This window comes from Vipera berus, assembly GCF_964194415.1.
Source record: "Vipera berus genome assembly, chromosome: 2".
NCBI classification, from domain to species: Eukaryota; Metazoa; Chordata; class Lepidosauria; order Squamata; family Viperidae; genus Vipera; species Vipera berus.
Window position 1 is genome coordinate 99,666,899 of NC_138203.1, and position 21,675 is coordinate 99,688,573.

At 40.3% G+C, this 21,675-nt stretch overlaps 2 protein-coding genes across 6 annotated transcripts in view; one reads left to right on the plus strand and one right to left on the minus strand.

The window, feature by feature from the left end:
- The window catches only part of FBXO10 (F-box protein 10), a gene marked incomplete at its 3' end in the record, with an annotated part of 35,425 nt that extends 35,111 nt beyond the window's left edge, over nucleotides 1–314 (minus strand). The window contains exon 1 of the mRNA XM_081318423.1: nucleotides 281–314. The remainder of the gene's footprint in view (nucleotides 1–280) is intronic.
- Nucleotides 315–6,908: 6,594 nt separating this feature from the next.
- Nucleotides 6,909–21,675, plus strand: part of SLC25A51 (solute carrier family 25 member 51) — a 30,766-nt gene continuing 15,999 nt past the window's right edge. Inside the window, exons 1-4 of one of the 5 annotated variants that reach the window (XM_081317797.1) lie at nucleotides 6,922–7,079; nucleotides 9,114–9,187; nucleotides 14,904–14,992; nucleotides 15,106–17,602. In XM_081317797.1, the coding sequence (XP_081173923.1) occupies nucleotides 9,142–9,187; nucleotides 14,904–14,992; nucleotides 15,106–15,822 (852 nt within the window). In that variant the 5' untranslated portion in view covers nucleotides 6,922–7,079; nucleotides 9,114–9,141 and the 3' untranslated portion in view covers nucleotides 15,823–17,602. Of the gene's footprint in view, nucleotides 7,118–9,113; nucleotides 9,188–14,903; nucleotides 17,603–21,675 lie in introns of those variants that run through there. The other 4 variants (XM_081317794.1, XM_081317795.1, XR_014025138.1 and 1 more) reach the window with 4 other exon arrangements.

The following is a 21,675-nucleotide window of genomic DNA, read 5'->3' on the forward strand; positions in this document are numbered from 1 at the left end:
AATTCTTTTTTTTTTCTGCCGTTCAGGAGTAGGTAAAAGCCAGCCTCCCAAAGTTTTGTAACACGATTATAATGGAATAAATAAGGTGCATTTTGATCTCGGTCTATCGCCTGCGCCCATCCCAACCAAAACAGCAAGAAAGCTTTTAACCCGGCATTAATCCAAAATAATTAACACACCAAGATATCAACAGTAGGAACCTCTTAAGTAAAGTATATACTCTGCAAGCCTATCCTTAGGCAAGTTTAATCAAAGTCTCACTCTATGCCACGGGACTTACAGATGAGCGAGCAGAGCCACAAACCGATCCCCGATCACAAGTCTGCGAGCCCGCCTTCTTTTATGGATCAGGCGGGATCCTGTGCCTCACCTTCTTACAGCATCCTGCCCGCTCCGCTCGCGTCCAGAGCGCGAGCGCGAAGGAAAACACCCAGGGACGGGAGCCACGCCCCTTGCTTCAGCGCGCACGGGCGTTCAGATCATAGAGATCTTCCAAGGGAAGGAAGGCGGAGGAAAAAGAGAGATCATCTCCTCAGTAGCTCTAGCATTACGATCACATGATTTCTGGGGGTCCCCAGGGGAGGGCGGACGAGTACGGAAATGGGGGAAAGCGGCAGTTTATGGGACGCGCTCGCCATTCAATCCGAGTTCATCGCAGTGGTTTTTATCTCCCAATTTCGCAAACGAGCAATCAGATCCCCGCGTGTAACGCAGCAGGGAATTATGTGCAGAATTGATCTGAATGTCTTCCTACCGTGAGGACGGGCATAGTCGCGCTTGGTTGTGTTCCAGGCCAGCACATGCTTTGACTCCTGGCAGCTGCCTGGACTAGTTTGTGCAGTTTTCTTGGCTAAGTTTCAGACGTGGTTTGCCATTGCCTCCTTTCTAGGGCCGGAATTAGCCCAAGTTCACTCAACTGGTTTGGTCCTAGGGCAGGCCTAGAACTCGGGGTCTCCCGATTTCTAGCCTGATGCTTTCACCAGTACATCAAACTGGTGCTCTTACGTGATTATTTGGAAGTAAATTCCAGTTACTTCAGTAGGACTTTATTATCAAATAAGTTATACATGGTACTTCTGATCTAGATCAGGGCTTTTCAACCAGTGGTACGGGTACCACCTGTGGTATATTGGCAGGTGGTATGTGACCATCCTAGAAAAGAGGTAGTGGGGAGGGGAATGAGCTGAACCGGTGGCAGCACCCCATAAGCCTGAGCAAGAGACAGCTGGAGCTGCAGGGCTGTCAGGGTTCAGCGGAAGCGCCAGGATCAGCGCTTCTTTGGGCTGTCGGCTGAGTGGAAGCACCAGGATAAGCGCCATGCTCCAGCTGGAAAGCAGCACTGATCCTGGCGCTTCTGAGCCCAGAAGGAGAGCCAATCAGCTGGAACGTTACAGCATATCCAAGATCTTGTGATTTACATTCAGATGCTTGGCAACTGATTCATATTTATGACGGTCACAGTGTCCTAGGGTCATGTGAAGTAACCAAAACCTGCTGCAACCACCCAGTAGATGGGAATAAAAACCAAACACCACCCCACCCCCGCTGCCAATCCTCAACAGCAATGCTCACAACAATGAAAACCTTGGACAGGAGGAAGAGCACCACCAGGCAGGCAGGCAGGTGTCTTGCTCAGCTGTGGCTTGGGGGGCACTTTTTTCAGTGCCATTGTAACTTAGAATAGACACTAAGCGAACTGTCGTAAGTCGAGGACTACCTGTACTTCCATCACTTTTTTTCTTGGTCATCAAGTTTTTGACACCTTGCTAGGCGACTGGTGGTACTTGGATATTGCCATATCCTAAAAGTGGTGCAATGGGTGAAAAGGCTGAAAAGCCCTGATCTATGTGAGACCAATGCAATGCTGTAAAGCTCAAGAATGTATGTTTCTTGTAAGTTGCACATCCCTCAATAAATATAAATCATGTTGTTAGTACATTAGAAATGTACATTTTACCTGCTGTTTGATTTTCTTAACAAAAGATGCAAGGATAGTGAAATAGTGTCCAAGTGGGACTCAATCCAAATATTGCTTTTGAGTCACTTGACTGCTGAAGTCTGCTTGGAAAAGAATGGACATTTTCTTTGTGAGATTTTTAGAAACAGTTTGCCCTTGCCTCCTTGCTAAGGCTGAGAGAGAGGAATTGCCTCAAAGTCACCCAGTTGGCTTCATGCCTAAGGCAGAACTAGAACTCACAATCCCCATTTTTTTTTCTAGCTGGGTACCTTAATTGCTACACCAAACTGACTCTCCTGTACTTCTGCTTTCTACTTTTATACTTTCCTATTGTTTGTTCCATTGATATCCTACCATCTGGGATATGTCTTATAACACATGTCCAGGGATCTTCTAGAACATCGTTGAACAAGTGCCTGTGCCTCCTGCTTTTGGCGTGCCAAAAATTTAGCTGAGGTGTGTGCCACTTCCTCACTGCAACTTTAATGCTGAAGCCACAGGGAGCAGTCCTGATTGTCTTCTTCCATTGATTAGGCACAACCTTTGACAAATTACAAAACGTCTCCCCAAACTATGGGGGTGGATAGCCTGTTTTATGGGGAGAAATACCACTACAAGCATCATACCTGAGGCAAAATGGACCTTCTTGGGTGGCATTTATTTCTTTTTTTATTTCTTTTTTCTTTTTTTTATTTGATGGCAGCAGAACTGCTAACAAAGCTTTTCTCTCTCATTTCTCTCTCTCCACAGATCTGGCTGTGCAAAGGTATGGGCCACTATGCAGAAGGAATAAACAGAAGCAGGGCAGAACATAGCCTCCACTGGCTATTCTCTGATCTTATGGAATAATTGGGGTTTTTTTTTGGGGGGGGGGGTTAGAGACCTGACAAGACAAAAGACACTTTTCCCTTTCCCCACTTTTTTTTCTTCTATGGGGTAAAGAAGGTCTTTTACTACCAGGAGATTTGGCACACAAAAGTTCTATTTCTTTCCTCTACCTGCTTCTCCAGGAACCTACAGGTTGGCAAGAGAAGTAGGCCAGATGGTTTCTTGGGATAATGGGACAAGCCTGCCTAGAGGTAACTACCGGTATTAGTGAAAATCAGGGACCAGAGCCTTTACCTCTAAATATCTTGTGACAATTTGTCACAGGTAGATGGCTTGTCTCAGTTTGTAGCAGCAGAAATAAAACAACCACCACCTTTTGAAACAATTTGCTCAACAAATTGTTAATGGGCCACTCTTGCATTGAGGCAGACAGTTTGTGCAGAAGCCACCCCCCCTGAACATTTTATGAGACCACCAGATGGCAGTAAAACCTAGGTTTTGAGGGTTTCAACCTGGACTAAAAACTCCTGGAAGTCTCTACTTCCAAGTAAACGTGCATTGAGATGTGCTGAAAATATTTACAAAGTTGAAAAGCTGCTCTGGTATCAGTAGAACTGGAATAGTAAAGGTTGCTTCAGTATATTCATAAGACATGCTTTTCTCTATTGTGTTTGATAAACATATGGAGCTCACAAGTATATAGTTTATCCAGAGTAAGTATTTTGACGGTGGCCGGATAGGTGCAATAGGTGACATAAAGGACATGGCCTTTTCTATCAATAAGTTGACATTTCTTTTTAAGGAAGTCCATCTTTCCTCATATTTTTGTTAGTTTTATACAAGCAGTAATTATAGTTTTATGTCAACATAACTTTGTTTCTTAGTAAAATGTTTTAACTTTAACACTGAGAAATAAAGATTGCTTTACCATTTGCATTTGTTGATCTGATTATATGTCATCAAGTTGGTGTTGATCTTAGTGACCCCTTTTTACATTATACTAATATAATGTATTTTGTATGTATGAGCCTTTTAAGTGTCTAATACCACCAGCGTGTTTGCAGACAAATACTTCACATGCAAAGCTTCCCTGCACATTAATCTAAACTCACTTAAATATTTTTAAAGCTCTGTTAAACAAGAAACTGCTATAATATAAACCAACAACATCTAGTCACATCTTTATTTCCAAGACTACTTCAGAGCCTCACTTGAGCCCTATGGCATTCTGATAAAATAAACGTAAGTGGCTGGAACGCAGTGCTTTGTTAGAAATGTTCCTGCCCAAATACAATGGCGAAAAAATATGGTGAAAATGCAAGCATCAGACTTCAAGCATGGTAACAGATTTTGATTTCCTGAAATCTGCACCAACATTCATCAATAGCAGAATCTTTTTTTTGGCAAGGCAAATCAACAGTATAATTAATATAATAAAATTAGTCACCATTTTATATATCCCCTCCAAACAGAATATAGTATACTGCATTTAGATAACCCTCTTAAAGAAAAGATAGTAATTCAAATAATCTAACAGACATTTCTGAAAATTAGCATAGAGCAGGGCTTTCAAGCTGTGAGGTTTATTTCTCTTGTGGCAGTGCAGAGTCCAGGTGAGGTGCAAAGAACCTTTTAGTTATAAATTTTTACCGTACATCTTTCCTGAAGTTGAGTTACGTATTTTTATTGTTCATTTGTGTCCATGTTTGTATTTTTAGAGGAGCAGTGTACATTAAGATTACAGTAAAGGGAGGTGTGAAGGAATCTCTAGCATAAATGTTGTATTAAGGAAGTTGTTGATGAGATGCCTTATCTATTTCTGTGTGGAGAACAGGATCCTCTAAGTAACCAAATTGTCCAAACAAGGACCAGAATATTATGAAAAAATGATTTATATATTTTATGAAAACTGACAAGCTAGGTCTTAATCCAAATAACATTACTGCAAATTACCCATAATTAGTACAACAGGGAGCTAATAGTCTGGTCTCTCTTTCATGTAAATCTGATTATAAACCACCCTGAGATTAAATTTGGGGATAATGTGGGCCTTCTGCAGCCATCAACAAGACATGATGGGGAAAAAGTAACCATCTTTAATGGTTACATACTTCAGGAACTGTATTGTAATCGTGACCTATAGTACACATAAGGAGCTACCTTTTTTCTTCATAAAAGAGGTAGGAGCATTGGGTTAGCAAGTTGGAGTAGGAATATCCAGCCAAGTACTCTCTTGGTTTATTTATGTTACGTATGGAATGGGATTTGCTGGGCATCCTCTGTTTGTTATGTAGGTATGTCAGTGATTTCATCTTGTGATTTTTTTTGGTGAACTTTGATACTGCTGTTTTCTGAGAAATACACATTACAGTATTGTGTAAAGAGAAATGGGATTAAAGGATTTGGGGCTGAGACCTCTACCTTCCTTCCCCTCCCTCATGTGAAACAATAGCTGACCTTTCTGATTTTTTTAATGAATTGTTTGCTTAGAAGTCAGAGATGGACATTTACTTTATGGGAACAAATCAGTATTTATAGCAATTGCTATATATTGCTATTTTGGGGTGGTGCTGTATAAAGTAACATTGGAAAGTACATTTCTACACACAGGATCCTCTCAGGAGTTTTATTATTCATTGTCATAAGCCATTTCAAATTAATATTTTAAAGACATATTTTAGAAATCTTTCCTAACAAGCAAACAGAATACTTTCTCTCTTTTCCTTCTTGCAAATCATTTTTATTGTGTATTTATAATTTTTATTGTACAATCATTTCCTGAACATATAAATAATGTAATGGATTGTGTGATTTCATGGCTGTTTAAAGACTAACATTATTATAGTGTCTGCAGTTGCCTGCATGTGCGTCCCATTTCAACAGATGCCTAGAGCAAAATGCCATTTGGGAGGGCAGGAGTCCCTTAATTCTTTGTCTGACTGATCTGCAGTAGTGTAGAGATTTTCTTATCTATTAAACACGAATCCACACCCAAATAGCCTTTTAAGGAGCCAACCTGCTAATGCTACATCACTTCCTAACAGGGGTCCCCAAACTCTTAAGCTCACCCAACCCTTTATGAAGCTTCTGATTGTTCGACACTCAGACATTATATTTAATAAATAATACTTTAACTAATAGTACTACAAATAGTAATAATAAAAGTCTGGCTAGCGGACGTGGCAGTGGCTGGAGAAGGCAGAATAGAAGAGAAAGAACTGGAGAAGATAACAAAATACAAAGACCTGCAAACAGAACTAGAACAACTGAAAAAAAGAAAGCAATGTTAGTACCAATAGTAACAGGTGCCACGGGTGCAACTCCAAAACAACTATAGCACCACTTGTACACCATCAGCATTGACAAATTCAATTGCAGCTTTACTGGGAACAGCCTTATATTCTCCGATGATTCATCTTTTTAACACCATGCAACACCCACATCTGCCTCTCCCAGGTCCTTGGGAAGGGCTCGACAGGTGGATAAAAATGCCAAATCCAGTCTGAACATCTGGCTGACTTCTGTGACCAACCATCATAGTAAGACAACTCCAACCCTGGGTGACACAGTCTCATTTTTAGCCACCTTTTTCCAGGATTAGGGACTTGAGTTTTTACAGTGCCCCACCCTCCCCCCCCCACACAAAAATTAACTGACCCAATGACCTTTCATCATTTATCGATCAATTACTGACCCCACCCCACCCTCTTTTGTCTCCCGGCCTTTTAATGACTCTTGGGAGGTCGATTCTGATCACCGGGGAGCCCCGTAGTCTGTCACTACTTTCATCCTCCTAGGGTAGGACTGGTGGGGAACCCGCCAAACAGCCGCCTGAGTTTTCTGCATTTGCCTTTGACCTTCTCCAGCGCCGCCTCCAATCAGGCAAAACAGGAAGCCCTTCCCTCCCTCCCTCCCTCCCTCCAGCCAAGGCATTCGCTTGGAGCGGTCTCGACCCAGCCCGCCTTCTTCCTGAAAGGAGAAAGCAGCCCAAGCGAGGCCTTCCTCGTCTTTTATTAGTTCTTTAAGCGCCAACCCGGCCTTCCGCCGAAGGCGAGTGGAGCGGATTGGAGGACGCCGGTCACGTGCTCCCTGACTCGCTGGCGTCATTCGTCTCTGCGGCGCGCGGGGAGGGCGTGGCGAAAGGCCGACGCTGCTGCTGCTGCTGCTGCCCGGCCGGCCCGGGGTCTCCAGTCACAAGTGTTTCAGCCCGCTGTCTGCCTGCTTTGTAACGTGCACGTGAGGAAGAGCGATGTCGCCGTCGCCGCCGCCGCCGCCGCCATGAAGCCCGCCGCGGGTCAGTGAATTGTCGGGGATTGGTCAGGAGTAGCTCAGGTGAGGAGGTGGCGGAAGGAGAAGAAAAGACGGCAGGCGAGCCATGCAACAAACAGGCAGGCGGGCAAAATGGAGATGCTGATGGGAAGGGGAAAAGAGCGGCGGCGGGCTGTGCTGCAGGTGCTGGCGGCTGACCTCGGGCAAAGGCAGGGTGAGGAGGAGAAGGAGGAGGGGAAGGGCAGGGCGTTCCTGATTAACCAATCCCAGACTCTGTTCTTTTATTGACCCCCAAATAGGGATTGCATCCTGCCTTTTATAGTGGTGTTTTGCTTTTTTTTTTTTTTGCTGGCCTGAGCTGCTTCCCTTTGGTGGAAAACCGGTAGGGTAAAAATGGGATGAACCCTGGCCCATCTTAAACATTGAGAAGCACGTCAGCGAGGTTAACCATGTGGCCCTCGAATCATTTTCTTAATTCCAGGGGTCGGTTCATTTTGTAGAACTCCCAAAATGGCACACACACATACACACACACACACACCAAATTTTCACGGACCCAAATCAAATGCGTTTCTGTTCAGTTGCAAAATGCTTCATAAACTAGCCCAAAATATGTGCGTGCTGTTATGTGCATAATGTGTATGGGATCCAGTCGCCACCCATTAAATTAAACCATAAGCAGTTAAAAAAAATGGTTTTCCTGGTGTAGAACTGGTTCTTTGATAAGATATTTACCATACTAAGTTACAACGTTTTGGATTGCAGAGTATTGTTTATAGCAGGGACTTTCGCTTTCATTTGCACTATAGGGCCTATTACGTGTAGCAGATTGGATGCTGTAATACAAAACTATGATATCTGTAAAAGAAATTGCACATTTGCAAAAATATGCAAGATCTCAAAATTTGTACAAATGTTATGATGGACGTATATAGGCTAAGTAAAAGTGTAGTTCTAACATGGATTTTGAAATATTAGTGTTTTTATTTGGGGAGGGAGGGAACGAATAGTTGTACAATATAATAATTTTTAGCTATGTGAAGCTTTAATATTTCATGGGCAAATCATTTTTACAATTCTGAGATAATGTTAGAGTTTCTTTATAGCATTGCAGTGACAGAATATTTGTGATATTCTTGAAGTATTCACAGATCTTTATGAAAATTGGCTTATAGTTGAAATATAAAGCATGTACAGTTTAAATAAATCGTAACAAATGAATACCAAATATCAGTATATAGCCATTTGCTTTAAATTTGCACCAAGAGGAAGCATGTTGCAAAACATAATAATAAAAACAAAAAATAGCAAGTCTTTCTCTATTCTCATGGGCTTATATTTGAAAGGATGTATAGTGGGAAGCCAATATCATTATGATGGAATACAAGTAAATAACAAGGAAAGACTTTTGTTAAAATGTTAGATAATAAAAATTTCACTGCCAGCTTGATTGCAGAGGCTGGATGGCCTTATGTAAATAATGGTGTAACTGGAATACTATTCAGTTATGTAGCATTCACAATCTCTTCAAATTGTAAAAATAAGTGATTTGGGAGTTATGACTATACTCTCATGAAAAATCTTTATCCCATGCTCAAGAAAAAAGTTACAGGAAGTTTTTTTCCCTACCCAAATAGTAGGGAAAGTTTACCAGAGTGGCTGTAGAGAAGCTGGTAGAATATTTTATAAATGCAGATGGTAAATTGAGTAAATTCAGACAAAAGCTGAAGTATAAATTAAATATTCTTTTAATAAACAAATTACGATGAGCACTAGACAGCAGTAGATCTAATTTTCTATGTCTCTGCTGCCCAGATTGTTGGGGGCAATTAAGCTGACTGTAATAATGCCGCTTGGGGGGTGTATGAAAGCCCTAATAAGCAGGCATATACATAGAATGAAGGCTACTGCTAAGCTTGTAAGCCGCCCTGAGTCTTCGGAGAAGGGCGGGATATAAATGGAATTAAAATAAAATAAAAATAAAAAAATAAAAAAATAAATCTTCTCACCAACTAAATTTTTGCAGCCAAATAAAACAAGACTATTGATTCCTTTTTAGGCAGAACAGTTTGAAGACCTGCTCCAGAATGCTACTTATACAGAGAAAACCTTGTTTTGTATCATATAGGAAAGGTAATTATCTCATTTTCACTATGATGGCTTCCTTATAGTTTGCACCCCAATGTAGAGGATTGTTATCACACTTTTATTTTCATACAATTTTTTTAAGATTACAATTAAAGTAAAAAAATAACACAAACTACAAAAAATAAGAAAGAACTTTCCCCCTCATGTGGACAAGTACATATAATTTTTATAACTTATCTTCTCTTAAACTATTATTATGACATCTTGGCAGGTGGTGATGTCTGAGAAAGCAGCTTGGATAAACTAACATGCAGACTGGCTGTTAATGAATTTGTGCCTCTGGTGCGGGGATAATAAATTTTAATATTGTCTTGTCCTTACTAGCAGGCCTAAATCTTAGTGAAGTCTCCATTGTTCTTTATGTTTGTCACATGAATGCAGTCCACATCATGCTGAGAAGTGAGGCATTGTTTTATCTGAATTTGGCTATAAGTAGGTTTATTTTCTTCCCCCTCTATTGATAATTTATCAATATAATGATAAATTACCACTGTATTTTGATACATCCTCAATATAGTTAGAACAATGCTGTCTCAGTAAAATAATTGTCTTTCACCATTGTTCATTTTTTGTGTGTTTAGTTGGTAGATTGTAATTGCTGGAACTAGTATCTAACCTTTCACATACATTTGATTTCTATACTGCCTTAACATAGTAGAACAGTAAAATATTCTATATAGAATATGGAGTGCCTTTTAAGAAAGTGCAAAATTAAGGAAAATAATAGAATAGAGAGCATTGTACTCCACCTATACTTTTTTCTGGAACTTCCTGTTAAGAGTAATATATGGAGTTAAAGGATGGAATTTCCTCCTTTTCAAAATCCAGTCTTGTATTTTGCTAGCTTCCAATTTTGGGTTTATTTGCAATAAAATATTCCCATTCCTCAGTTATCTTTTTATTTTTCCTAGTCTCTTCTAGTCTGAACAGACATAGGATAACACTTCTGTGTTTTGTTTTCTCGTTGACTTCAAATTAGAGAATGAGAAGGGGAGAAAGCTTTAGGGCAGTTCCATGCAGAATTTGAAGGTGAAAACATGAAGAAATAGGTAACACATGGGCGAAAAGAAATGTAAGAGGAAGATTTAAAATGACCTGTTTTTGCTCAAACAGGAATGTGGCTGGAAAGGCAGGTTTATAGGCAGATCAGCAGCAGACTTATGCAACGAATGTTAATTACTTAATCGAGATAATAAAGGTAATTCAACCATAAAAAAGCAAAACCTTGGAATGCTTTGCACTTCAGGCCGCTGCATAATCCAGTTTTCCTTGCCAGATATAAATACCTGGTTACCATGACAATTTTATTTATTGATATTGTAGATGAAAATGCTGTATAGATAACACATAGGAAGACAAAACAATCTTTGTCGGGCAGTGGGGAAGCTCCAGTTGACCTCCTTAACATGTCACATTAGAAAGAGTCCTCATTCTAATGTCCTGCCTCATTAGAAGAAAATGGAAAATACAAAGAAAGCTGAGATTCCTTAAGATACCAGGACCCAGATTAAGTAGGGTTTTAAAAGATTTAGCATTTCAAATTGATCTCAGAATTTGAATTCAAGGAACCTATTCCATTAGGTATGATATGTTGTCAGAGATATTACTTAACCAGCTACATTCTGTATTTAACTGCAGTTTCCCAATTATCCTACACTGAAACTCCTGATTTTTGCAATATGCAGGTCAATCAGCTAAGCACTTGTTATTTTTCATAATACTGTAATATAGCATATTATTAACTGGCTTCACCATTGCAGAAAGTTCTGTTGTAGAGCCTTGGTGGAGCAGTGGGCTGATGCCTCCTTAAGTAACACCAGCTGCCTGCAATTATTGCAGGTTCGCATCCCACCAGGCTCAAGGTTGACTCAGCCTTCCATCCTTCCGAGGTAGGTAAAATGAGGACCCAGATTGTTGGGGGCAATAAGCTGACTTTGTAATAATGCCGCTTGGGGGGTGTATGAAAGCCCTAATAAGCAGGCATATACATAGAATGAAGGCTACTGCTAAGCTTGTAAGCCGCCCTGAGTCTTCGGAGAAGGGCGGGATATAAATGGAATTAAAATAAAAAATAAATAAATAAATATTCCACACACCAAAAATGGAAGTGTTTCTCTTCTGGATTGGTCCAGAGTAGAAAGTAGCAGTGTAGTTTTAGGATAAAGCTCAGCCAAAACATTAGAGAGCAACAAAAACATTTAAGGACATGTAGGTTTCTGTTATTTTAACACTTAATAATTTTGAATATCAGAAAGACTTTGGAGCACTTCCTTTGACAACTCAGCCTTCATTAATATTAATAGAATTCTATTCCAGAGCTGAAAGATCAGACACTAGAAAGCAAGCTGTGTCAGTCGATACTCATGCTGAAGAACAGATAGATGCTACTACTGGAATTGGCTAGAATGCAACATACTAATAATCATCATGTCATCACATACTCCTACATATAAATCTTCTGTTTTATGTTGCCAGATGTTTTGGCCTTATGATTTAAAATATGCTTTAATATATAATGGCAAATAAAAATTATTGCTAATGTAGGCCGCGGTGGAGCAGTGGGCTAATGCCTCCTTAAGTAACACCAGCTGCCTGCAATTAGTGCAGGTTCGCATCCCACCAGGCTCAAGGTTGACTCAGCCTTCCATCCTTCCGAGGTAGGTAAAATGAGGACCCAGATTGTTGGGGGCAATTAAGCTGACTTTGTAATAATGCCGCTTGTGGGGTGTGTGAAAGCCCTAATAAGCAGGCATATACATAGAATGAAGGCTACTGCTAAGCTTGTAAGCCGCCCTGAGTCTTCGGAGAAGGGCGGGATATAAATGGAATTAAAATAAATAAATAAAATAAATAAATATAATTACAAATAATCAAAAATACAATGTTTTGCTCATACAATGTGGCTGTCGATTTGGAAAGTTTAAACAAGAAAGGAATAAAGACAAAACACATGAATTATCTCTACATAGTCCCTTTCTGCAGTTTGGCTCAACATGAGAGATGGTGTATCTCCTATATCAGGGGTCCCCAACCCCTGATCTGCAGCCTGATGTTGGTCCACAGCCCATTCAGAACCAGGCCGCGGAAGTGGTGGGCAAGCACACATGAATGTGTGTGTGTGAGAGAACCTGCATTTGTGAATGCATGCACATGTGTGTGAAACGGTCACTTCTAGCCCACCACGACCTCTACCTTCACTGGTCCACCGAGGTGGAAATGTTGGAGACCGTTGTCCTATATAGTAATTTATATATTTTTGCTATTAGAAATATAGCCTTAAAGTCTTTAAGGTAACAACTATAATCTGTTAAACTTAAATCAGACATGTCAAACACAAGGCCCGGGGGCCGGATCCGGCCCGCAAAGTGGTTTCATGCGGCCCGCGAAGCCATCCTGGAAACAGTGAGGGAACGGCCCCCACTGCCTTGGCCCTGGTCCAGAGACCCTCCTTCTGCCAGAGACCCTCAGATCTGTCCCACTCCTGCCCAGGCCCCCATAGGCACCCTTGATGCAAACGATGTAGAGCTGGCCACGCCCACCCAGTAGGCCATATGCACTCTAGCCACGCCCACCCAGTAGGCCACGCCCACCCAGGCCACACCCACCCGGCCCCTTGAGGGCAACCGCAATGCTGATGCGGCCCTCAATGAAATTGAGTTTGACACCCCTGACTTAAATGTTGCCTGAAACTCAGTGATTCTGGGCGGCTCACACCAATTAAAAGAAAAAGTAATAGGCAGATTTCTACCCCTTTGAAGTGCTGCTTTTGATACGTGGGATAGGGAGGGGGGAAGTGGAAGCATGTGGGCCTTAATAAAATGATAAGACTTCCTTTTGGCTAATATAATTGCTAAACAATGAGTAGAAAACTCAGTGATGGTAGCTGAGTGCCCCCTCACCTTATTATTAATCAGGACAATAGGTGCCTTAATAGTGGGAGGAGCAGCTAAAGGCTCTCCATTTTCTTCTGACTATGGTGGTTAGAATTTAGGATGACTTCTTTCTTTTTAAAAGTGATATTTCTTTTTTCCTTTTTTTTTAAAGGATAGGTGTTTACTCAAGGTTTGGAAAAGGAATACCAAAAAATGAAACTGAGAACAAGAGCAGATTTGAAGCAATTTATCAATTTGTTTAGCTGAGTGAAGTGCAGAAAGATAGCAAAAAAAAAGGAAGCAATACCTGTGGTTCTGAAAAACCTTGCCAAGAAAACTGCAAGGATTAGTTCAGGCAGTTTTCCAGGAGCCAACACTGACTCAGGGGCACATAAAAAATAAAATAAAAGTAAGGAATTAGGGTAGGCAGGACAAAACAAGATGAGAAGGAAATATTTGGCAAATTAAATAAATACATACTGACTTGACAATAAACTTTATTGTCATTTTTTGCTGTGGGCACAATGGCACACATTAAAAATGAAATTTAGTTGCTTCCTCTCAAAGTGTACACATACATAGCACACATTTAAAAAATACTATATACAATATATGTATAGACCTATGTATATGTATAGACTTAATCATTATCTAAGGGACGTGGTGGCTCAGTGGGTTAGGACGCTGAACTTGTCGATCGGAAGGTCGGCAGTTTGGCGGGTCGAATCCCGAGTGCCGCGTAGCAGAGTGAGCGCCTGTTACTCGTCCCAGCTTCTGCCCACCTAGCAGTTCGAAAGCATGTAAAAATGCAAGTAGAAAAATAGGGACCACTACGGTGGGAAGGTAACAGCGTTCCGTGCGCCTTTGGCGTCTAGTCATGCCGGCCACATGACCACGGAGACGTCCTCGGACAAGCGCTGGCTCTTCGGCTTTGAAACGGAGATGAGCACCGGCCCCTAGAGTCGGAAACGACTAGCACGCATGTGCGGGGGAACCTTTACCTTTTTAATCATTATCTATTCCTGAGTCAAATTTTAGTACAGACATGTCAAACCCGCGACGTCATGTGCCCGCGGGCCGGCAGTTTAACACCCCCTGTAATTTAGTATACTGTATTTGATTGAATAAAATGAGTTAACAAAAAAGGGAAAAAAATTAATAAGGCAAAACAAAAGCAACCGAAGCACATTAGGCCCTTATTTTTATTTTTATTTTTTTATTTGGCTTGCATTTTTTCCCCATTCATTAATTGGGAAAAAGTAAGTTCTTCTTTAGGCTGGTTATTTTTTTAAAGATGTTGGAAATCTCAAGTATGTCTGTGCATCTATTATTTTATTCAACCCTGTGGAAGTCAAAAGTTATTTTTATTTTTTAATGAATTTAATTTATTACTAAAGGGAACATGGGACTTGTTGCTGGAATAAGGTACATTGTAAATGCTCATATGCATTAATATGTAAGATATATCTAAATAATTTGTCTAAATATTAATTCAGTTGAGAAGAAACTGAGCAAAGAGAAACAGTATGTCCATTGGGAAGGAGTGTACTATCAATTGGTTGGCTGAGATCCTGGAAAGTAAATATTTTCAGATTTGTTATAATACAATCTGTAAAAAATATTTTCATAGTGCTTTATTTATTACAAGGAAAGCAGAAGTTGAAAACATGCTCTTAGTACTTTTGAAGTAGGATGTTCTCTGAAATTCAGCATAAAACATCAGAAAACTAATGAAGAAGTGAGTTAAACCTCTTAATGTGGTCATTTTTTTTAACCTAAAATGAAGGCAGATATATTTGGCTTTGTTCAATCACTTTTACTTCTTGTAGGAGAAGAGAATACCTATGTGAGGACACAACAAGCAGCATGGCGGATTCAAAAGACCTTTTTCTTAACAAGGCAAAGGCAGATCAAACTGGTAATCGCATTGTAAAAGTTACCTCAGGCAAACATTACTTGTGTGGTTATTGTGCAGCCATTACCAATGTTGCAGTAACTTTCCCAATCCAGAAACTCCTCTTTCGTCAACAGCTGTATGGGGTACGAACCAGAGACGCAATATGTCAGCTACAGAAAGATGGAATCAGAAACTTGTACCGAGGTGTCCTTCCTCCGCTGATGCAGAAGAGCACAACCTTAGCATTGATGTTTGGCCTGTATGAAGACTTGTCTTCTGTGCTCCTCAGACACATAAGTGCGCCTGAAATCTTTGCCCGGAGCTTAGCAGCTGTGCTTGCGGGGACCACAGAAGCCGTCTTGACCCCTTTTGAGCGTGTGCAGGCACTTCTGCAGGACTACAAACATCATGACAAATTTACAAATACCTACCAAGCATTCAGAGTTCTTCGAGAGCACGGGGCCAGGGAATATTACCGGGGCTTGGTGCCAATCCTACTTCGGAACGGTCCTAGCAACGTTCTCTTTTTTGGCCTGCGAGGACCCCTCAAGCAGTGCCTGCCAGAAGCGACAACTTACAGTACTCATCTGATCAATGATTTCATATGTGGAGGGGTATTGGGTGCTATGTTGGGGTTTATGTTTTTCCCTGTGAATGTTGTAAAAGCCCGCATGCAGTCACAGATTGGTGGGGAATTCCAGTCTTTTTCCACAGTCTTTATGAAGATTTGGCTGGAGCGTGACAGGAAACTGACGCATCTCTTCCGAGGGGCCCATCTAAATTATCACCGGTCCCTGATTTCTTGGGGAATAATTAATGCAACTTACGAATTCTTACTGAAATTACTATAATTGGTTACTAATTTTCTCTCTTCAGTTGAGCATCGGACAATCCTGAGCTGTCAGTTTCCAGGATATAATGAGAAAACACTCGCAAATATCTCTGACTCCATAACATTTGAGAAACTAAATTGCCAACAAATGGTAGTTTCAGTTGGTATGGATATCAGTTATTTAAACAGTGCCTAAGTAGTTCAAAATATAATTGTATTCACTCTTGTTCTTGGCCTTCCAATCTATGGATGTGGCAGCTGTTGGACTAAAAACAATTAACTGAGAAGTTTCCTGAAATATAAAGTCAGTGAGCATAATAAAAGCATAATAACCTAAATTTCATGCTGGACTGAAAATTTGCTGCAGGTCACCTTCAGCTTTACTGAACCAACACTCCTGGTGATCCAAAGAATGCACTTCGTAGAAAATAGCAGAGCAAAAAACCTGATATTTAATTTGTTGCTTGACCATTTGTAACAAATGGTAGCATTTTTGTAATAAGTGGACCTTGAGTTTCCATGAAGCTTCATGTCCCCCCTCTTGTTTTTTGCTTTTTTTATGATGATGATGAATATTGTACTTTGAAAAGAGACTGCCAAATGTAGAATAGAAAACTCTTGTTCTAAAACAGGTTCCAAGTAGTTTTGGAGCACTACTGATGCAAATGGCATCTTGCCATAATTAGTATTAAATTTTAGAAACTTGGATAGATCTCTACTATTAAATAGTGGGTGTTGACTGTGTAGGAATGAGTGAGAAAAGCAGTGAAAAGCTTTAAAATATTCATCTTTCACTGTCGCTGAATTTTGCAACGTCAATTAGTGTTTAAATTTAATTATTTTTGGTGAAATACTCTAATCCGGGGTGGTGGTTTCTTTTACACACATACACACACACACACAGACACACCCTTTTCAGGTTTAGAAATTTTGATACAAATCACAATTGGTGCAAACCAAAAGTAAACAAGATATAATTCCAGGTACTAGTTAGTGGTACAGTACAACTGATTAATGCAACTCTACAGAATTTTTGCATACCAAAACGAAATGTTTATTGCCATTTTTTATTTTATTTTATTTTATTTTAATCTGTTGAAAAAAATTACAGAGTTTTTCACACCACTCAGGAGTGTTCATGTGGAAGAGATATGAGTTTGCAAAAGGCTACCTTGCCCTTTGCTTTTTCTTTAATGTAGATTTGTCTTCATACAAGAAAAATCTGGCAGAAGAGATTCGTCCACTTTTAATAAGTGACAAAATTGCCTAAATCCCTTCTTTACATATAGCCTGTCCATTCACAGTCTATGAACTCGTGTGAAGGACCATGCATATATTAAAAAAGAAGGGACAAAAAAAGGTCTCTGCAAATATTACATAGGGCGTCTGTGAATTTTTAATCATGCCAATAAACATACGTGCGTACAAAATAGGAAGCAACGGTTGAGTTAGCAAGAGGAAATTCAGCCAAAATAATCATTTCGGGTGGGAGATTTTGTGCAAACAGGCAGTAATATTTCCTATTTATGATTTACAGGAAAGCTCTCCCAAACTGTTGATTGTTCTGCAAGTGTTAGAATTATTTTCTTAAAATTGAGATAACAGTAGGTTTGAGACGGTAGGGATTTTACTTTATTTGTCTATTGTCCCTCCCCTACAAGAGTGCCCCAAATCAAATATTAATTGATCTTCTAGATTTCTTGATGCTTAGGATACTTAGCTTCACAGTTGGATTGCCAAGCACAAAATGAAAGAATGCTTACTATTTTGAATGTTGTAATGATATATATATATATATATATATATATATATATATATATATATATATATATATATATATATATATATATATATATATATATATATATATATATATATATATATATATATATATATATATATATATATATAATAAACAAAATGTCTGTTGAATGTTTAACTGGTAAAATATAATTCTGCCAGAGGGATTTTTTTTTTTGGTAACTTCCTTTGGTGGAATAAATACAAGTAAATCCAGTTTCCTGAAATGAATGTTCTGTAATAGTGTTTTGTTTTTCCCTGACCATAAAGACAGAGAATATTTGTAGGTATGCCATAGTCCTTGTCTGCCCACTATGTATGGCTGGGATCTCAGGCCAGTCTTCCCCACCCAAACCAACAGAACAACCTTTAGTGAAACTGCGAAGAACATGAGGCCATATTTTAAAATAGTTGAGTTGCAAGAACAGGTTTTTTTTTTAAAAAAAAAACACTGGATCAGTGAGGAAAGAAGGTTCAACTACCCCCATCCTATGACTTATGCTTCTAGTGGGGAGATGTGGTTGTATGAATGGGGATGTGTGTGTTTTGGCTGCGTATGTGTAGTATCAGTTCTCCCCATTCATGCAACCATCCAAAACATTCTGTGGAGACCAGTGAACTTCTACGAGGGGAAAAAATACCTTCTGCTTCCGTAACAATAATCTTTAATACTTAAATCAGGTCAAAGGAAAATGATAGATGTCTTTTCATTAGTGGCCAGATTTTTCTGCATCTTGCCCAGGGAGGCTGTGGAGATAATGTAACTTGAAATTTGCATATAGAATTTTATTTTTTTAACCTGTAAAACTACAGGAAGTCCTAAACATATCCTGCCCAGTGTTGATATGGCTTTGTTTCTTAATAATTTTACTTTGGATATATCTGCTGTCTTATGGCTAGCAGATATTATAGTCAAGTTGCATGTAAAGCTGAGGCAAGTTTCTTTGTTAAAAAAATGTTTCTCGTAGCAAGACAAACATTAAATTGCTAATTAAGATGAACTACAGAGAATAGCGTGATTTTAAACTTTTTATTAAATTCAACATTATGTGGAATAGGTCAGGGCTTTTCAACCAGTGATACGGGTACCACCTGTGGTACATTGGAACCTGGCAGGTGGTACACAACCTTACTAGAAAAGTGGTAGCAGGGGAGGGGAATGAGCTGAACCAGTGGCAGCACTGCACAAGCCTGAGCGAGAGATGGCTGGAGCTGCAGGGCTGTCAGGGCTAAGCGAAAGCGCCAGAATCAGCGCTTCTTCGGGGCTGTCAGGGCTCAGCAAAAGTGCCAGGATCAGCACCAAGCTCCAGCTGATCCTGGCGCTTCTACTGAGCCCAGAAGAAGCACCGGTCAGCTGGAATGTTGCAGCATCCCCAGGGTCTTGTGATTTACATTCAGATGCTTGGCAACTGATTCATAGTTATGATGGTCACAGTGTCACAGGGTCATGTGAAGTGACCAAAACGTGCAACCACCCAGCAGATGGGGGGAATAAAAACCAACCCCCCCCACCCCCGCTGTCAATCCTCAACAGAAATGCTCACAACAATGAAAACCTTGGACAGGAGGAAGAGCGCCACCAGGCGGGCAGGCAGCTCTCTTGCTTGGCTGTGGCTTAGGGGGCACTTTTTCCAGTGCCATTGTAACTTTAGTCACTAAGCGAACTGTTATAAGTCGAGGACTACCTGTACTTCATCACTTTTTTCCTTTTGGGGGGGTCATCAAGTTTTTGACGCTAGGCTACTGGTGGTACTCAGATGTTACCATATCCTAAAAGTGGTACAATGGGTGAAAAGGTTGAAAAGCCCTGGAATAGGTTACTTCTATATTCATGGTTTTAAGCATCACCTGATGGTAAAGTTAAAGAATAAGATGGAAATGTTAGTAATAAAGTTACTGATTACCTTTTTAACCAGCCAATTAAAAAGAAAAAAGAATGCATAGTCTTCAAGAAAATATTCCCAAATTAATTATGCTATCAGTTGGATAAAAAATATAACGTTTTGTTTAACGAGTGTAGAATGTATGCCATTGGCTATGAGTTACTCTGGAAGATGCTACATAAGAGTACTCCAGGGTTTGTATGCTTAGCTTTGTAATGCTTAGCTTAACTATACATGACTTCGACAAGGTTAAGAAAATAGGATTGTCAGATTTTCAGGTGACACAAAGGAGTGATATACCAAATACCTCAGGGACCAGTATCAAGATTCAGGAAAATCTCAATAACATCAGTTTCAACAAGGAAAAATGCAAAATCCTCAATTTTTATGAGAAAAATCAAAAGCATTTGTATAGGTTATGCAACAGTACATATGAAAAGGAACTGTATGTGTTGGTGAATCTCAAATGGGACATGAACTAATGCTGATATAGCTGCCTACATGGGGCTAGCCTACATGGGGCTAACGTCTACAGAAGTACAGTGTCAAGATAGTAATTCATTGTTCCTCTGTATTCAGCTTGGTAAGACCATATCTGGATCAGTGGGTCCAATTCTCAGTACAGCATTCTGGGAAGGACACTGACAAGTTGAAGTGTGTTTTGGGGAAAATAACAAGATATTAAAAATCCTGGAAGGAAAAAGTTATGGGAATAGTTGGCAGCACTCAGAACGTTTAGCCTGGAGAAGATTTTTTCAAGTCAGTTGGTCCTTGTTTAATTACCACAACTGGGATTGGCAACATAGTCATTGAGAAGAAGTGGTTGCTAAGTGCTAATGATTTGCTTTACAGATTGAAGAAGGTCATAAATATGAGGGCTGGTCATACAGAGTTACTTTTTCTTCACTGTTGTAACTGAACGGTTGCTGTATGAGGCAATCACTAAACAAGGACTTATCTGTATCTGAAGAACTGTCATGAAGAAGACAGATTTCTTCAGCACTATTTCAGAAAATAGACATAAAATTGGTTTCAATTATGAGAAAGCAGATTTTGATAAAGCATCAGGAAAAACTACCACCGGCAATGAGAGGATCTGCCTCCAGAAATGGTGGCCATTTTTTTCCTGGAAGTATTTCAACAGAGGCTAGAAGACCATCTCTCGGAGATGCTCTGTGGATTGCTAAGCAAGGGGCTGGACTGGGAGTGTGTAGCATTAGAGTGTGCAGCTACCATAAAAAGGTAAAGGTTCCCCCGCACATGTGTGCTAGTTGTTTCCGACTCTAGGGGCCGATGCGCATCTCCGTTTCAAAGCCGAAGAGCCAGCGCTTGTCCGAGGACGTCTCCGTGGTCATGTGGCCGGCATGACTAGACGCCAAAGGCGCACGGAACGCTGTTACCTTCCCACCGTACTGGTCGCTATTTTTCTACTTGCATTTTTACGTGCTTTCGAACTGCTAGGTTGGCAGAAGCTGGGATGAGTAACAGGCGCTCACTCTGCTACGCGGCACTCGGGATTCGACCCGCCAAACTGCCGACCTGCATCACACACAAATATTGTAAAGGAAGAAGTAGCTCTTCATGCTAATTCAACAGGGCAGACTGCACTTATCTTTTGTCCATGGGCTGTTTCCCACTGATGAGTTAAAGTTCTACTCAGCCATTCGTGAGAGCAGAAAACTAGACTAGCATGAAATTTGCTCTCTACCCGCCCCCCTTACTAATTCCTAGCCTGCCTCTATTGCCTCTTTTCAACTCATTGTAATCATCTAACTTCCCTCCAGGTTAATGATGAAGCCTACTAAATTTTATACCAGAGTTTTCAAAACTGGTTTTCACAAAATCCTTGGCTTCTTCAGGAAGCTAAGAAAATGTATACAAGCCGGCGCGCGCACACACACACACACACACACACACACACACACACACACACACACACACACACACACACACACACACGTTCAGTCAGATGCAGCTAATTATCACTAGAGCATTACCTCTTGATCAGAGTTCCTGGAATTGTTTTTTAACTAACCAGTTCCACAGCTTGAAAAAGTTTTGAAAACTTTTTTATACCTCTTATGGCTGCTCATGTATGACATTTAACATTTAAGCCTGTCCCAGAACTTGGATGAGATGAAGGCATTGCCAGGGGAATACATTAAGCGACAACCGAAGAATTTATGTAT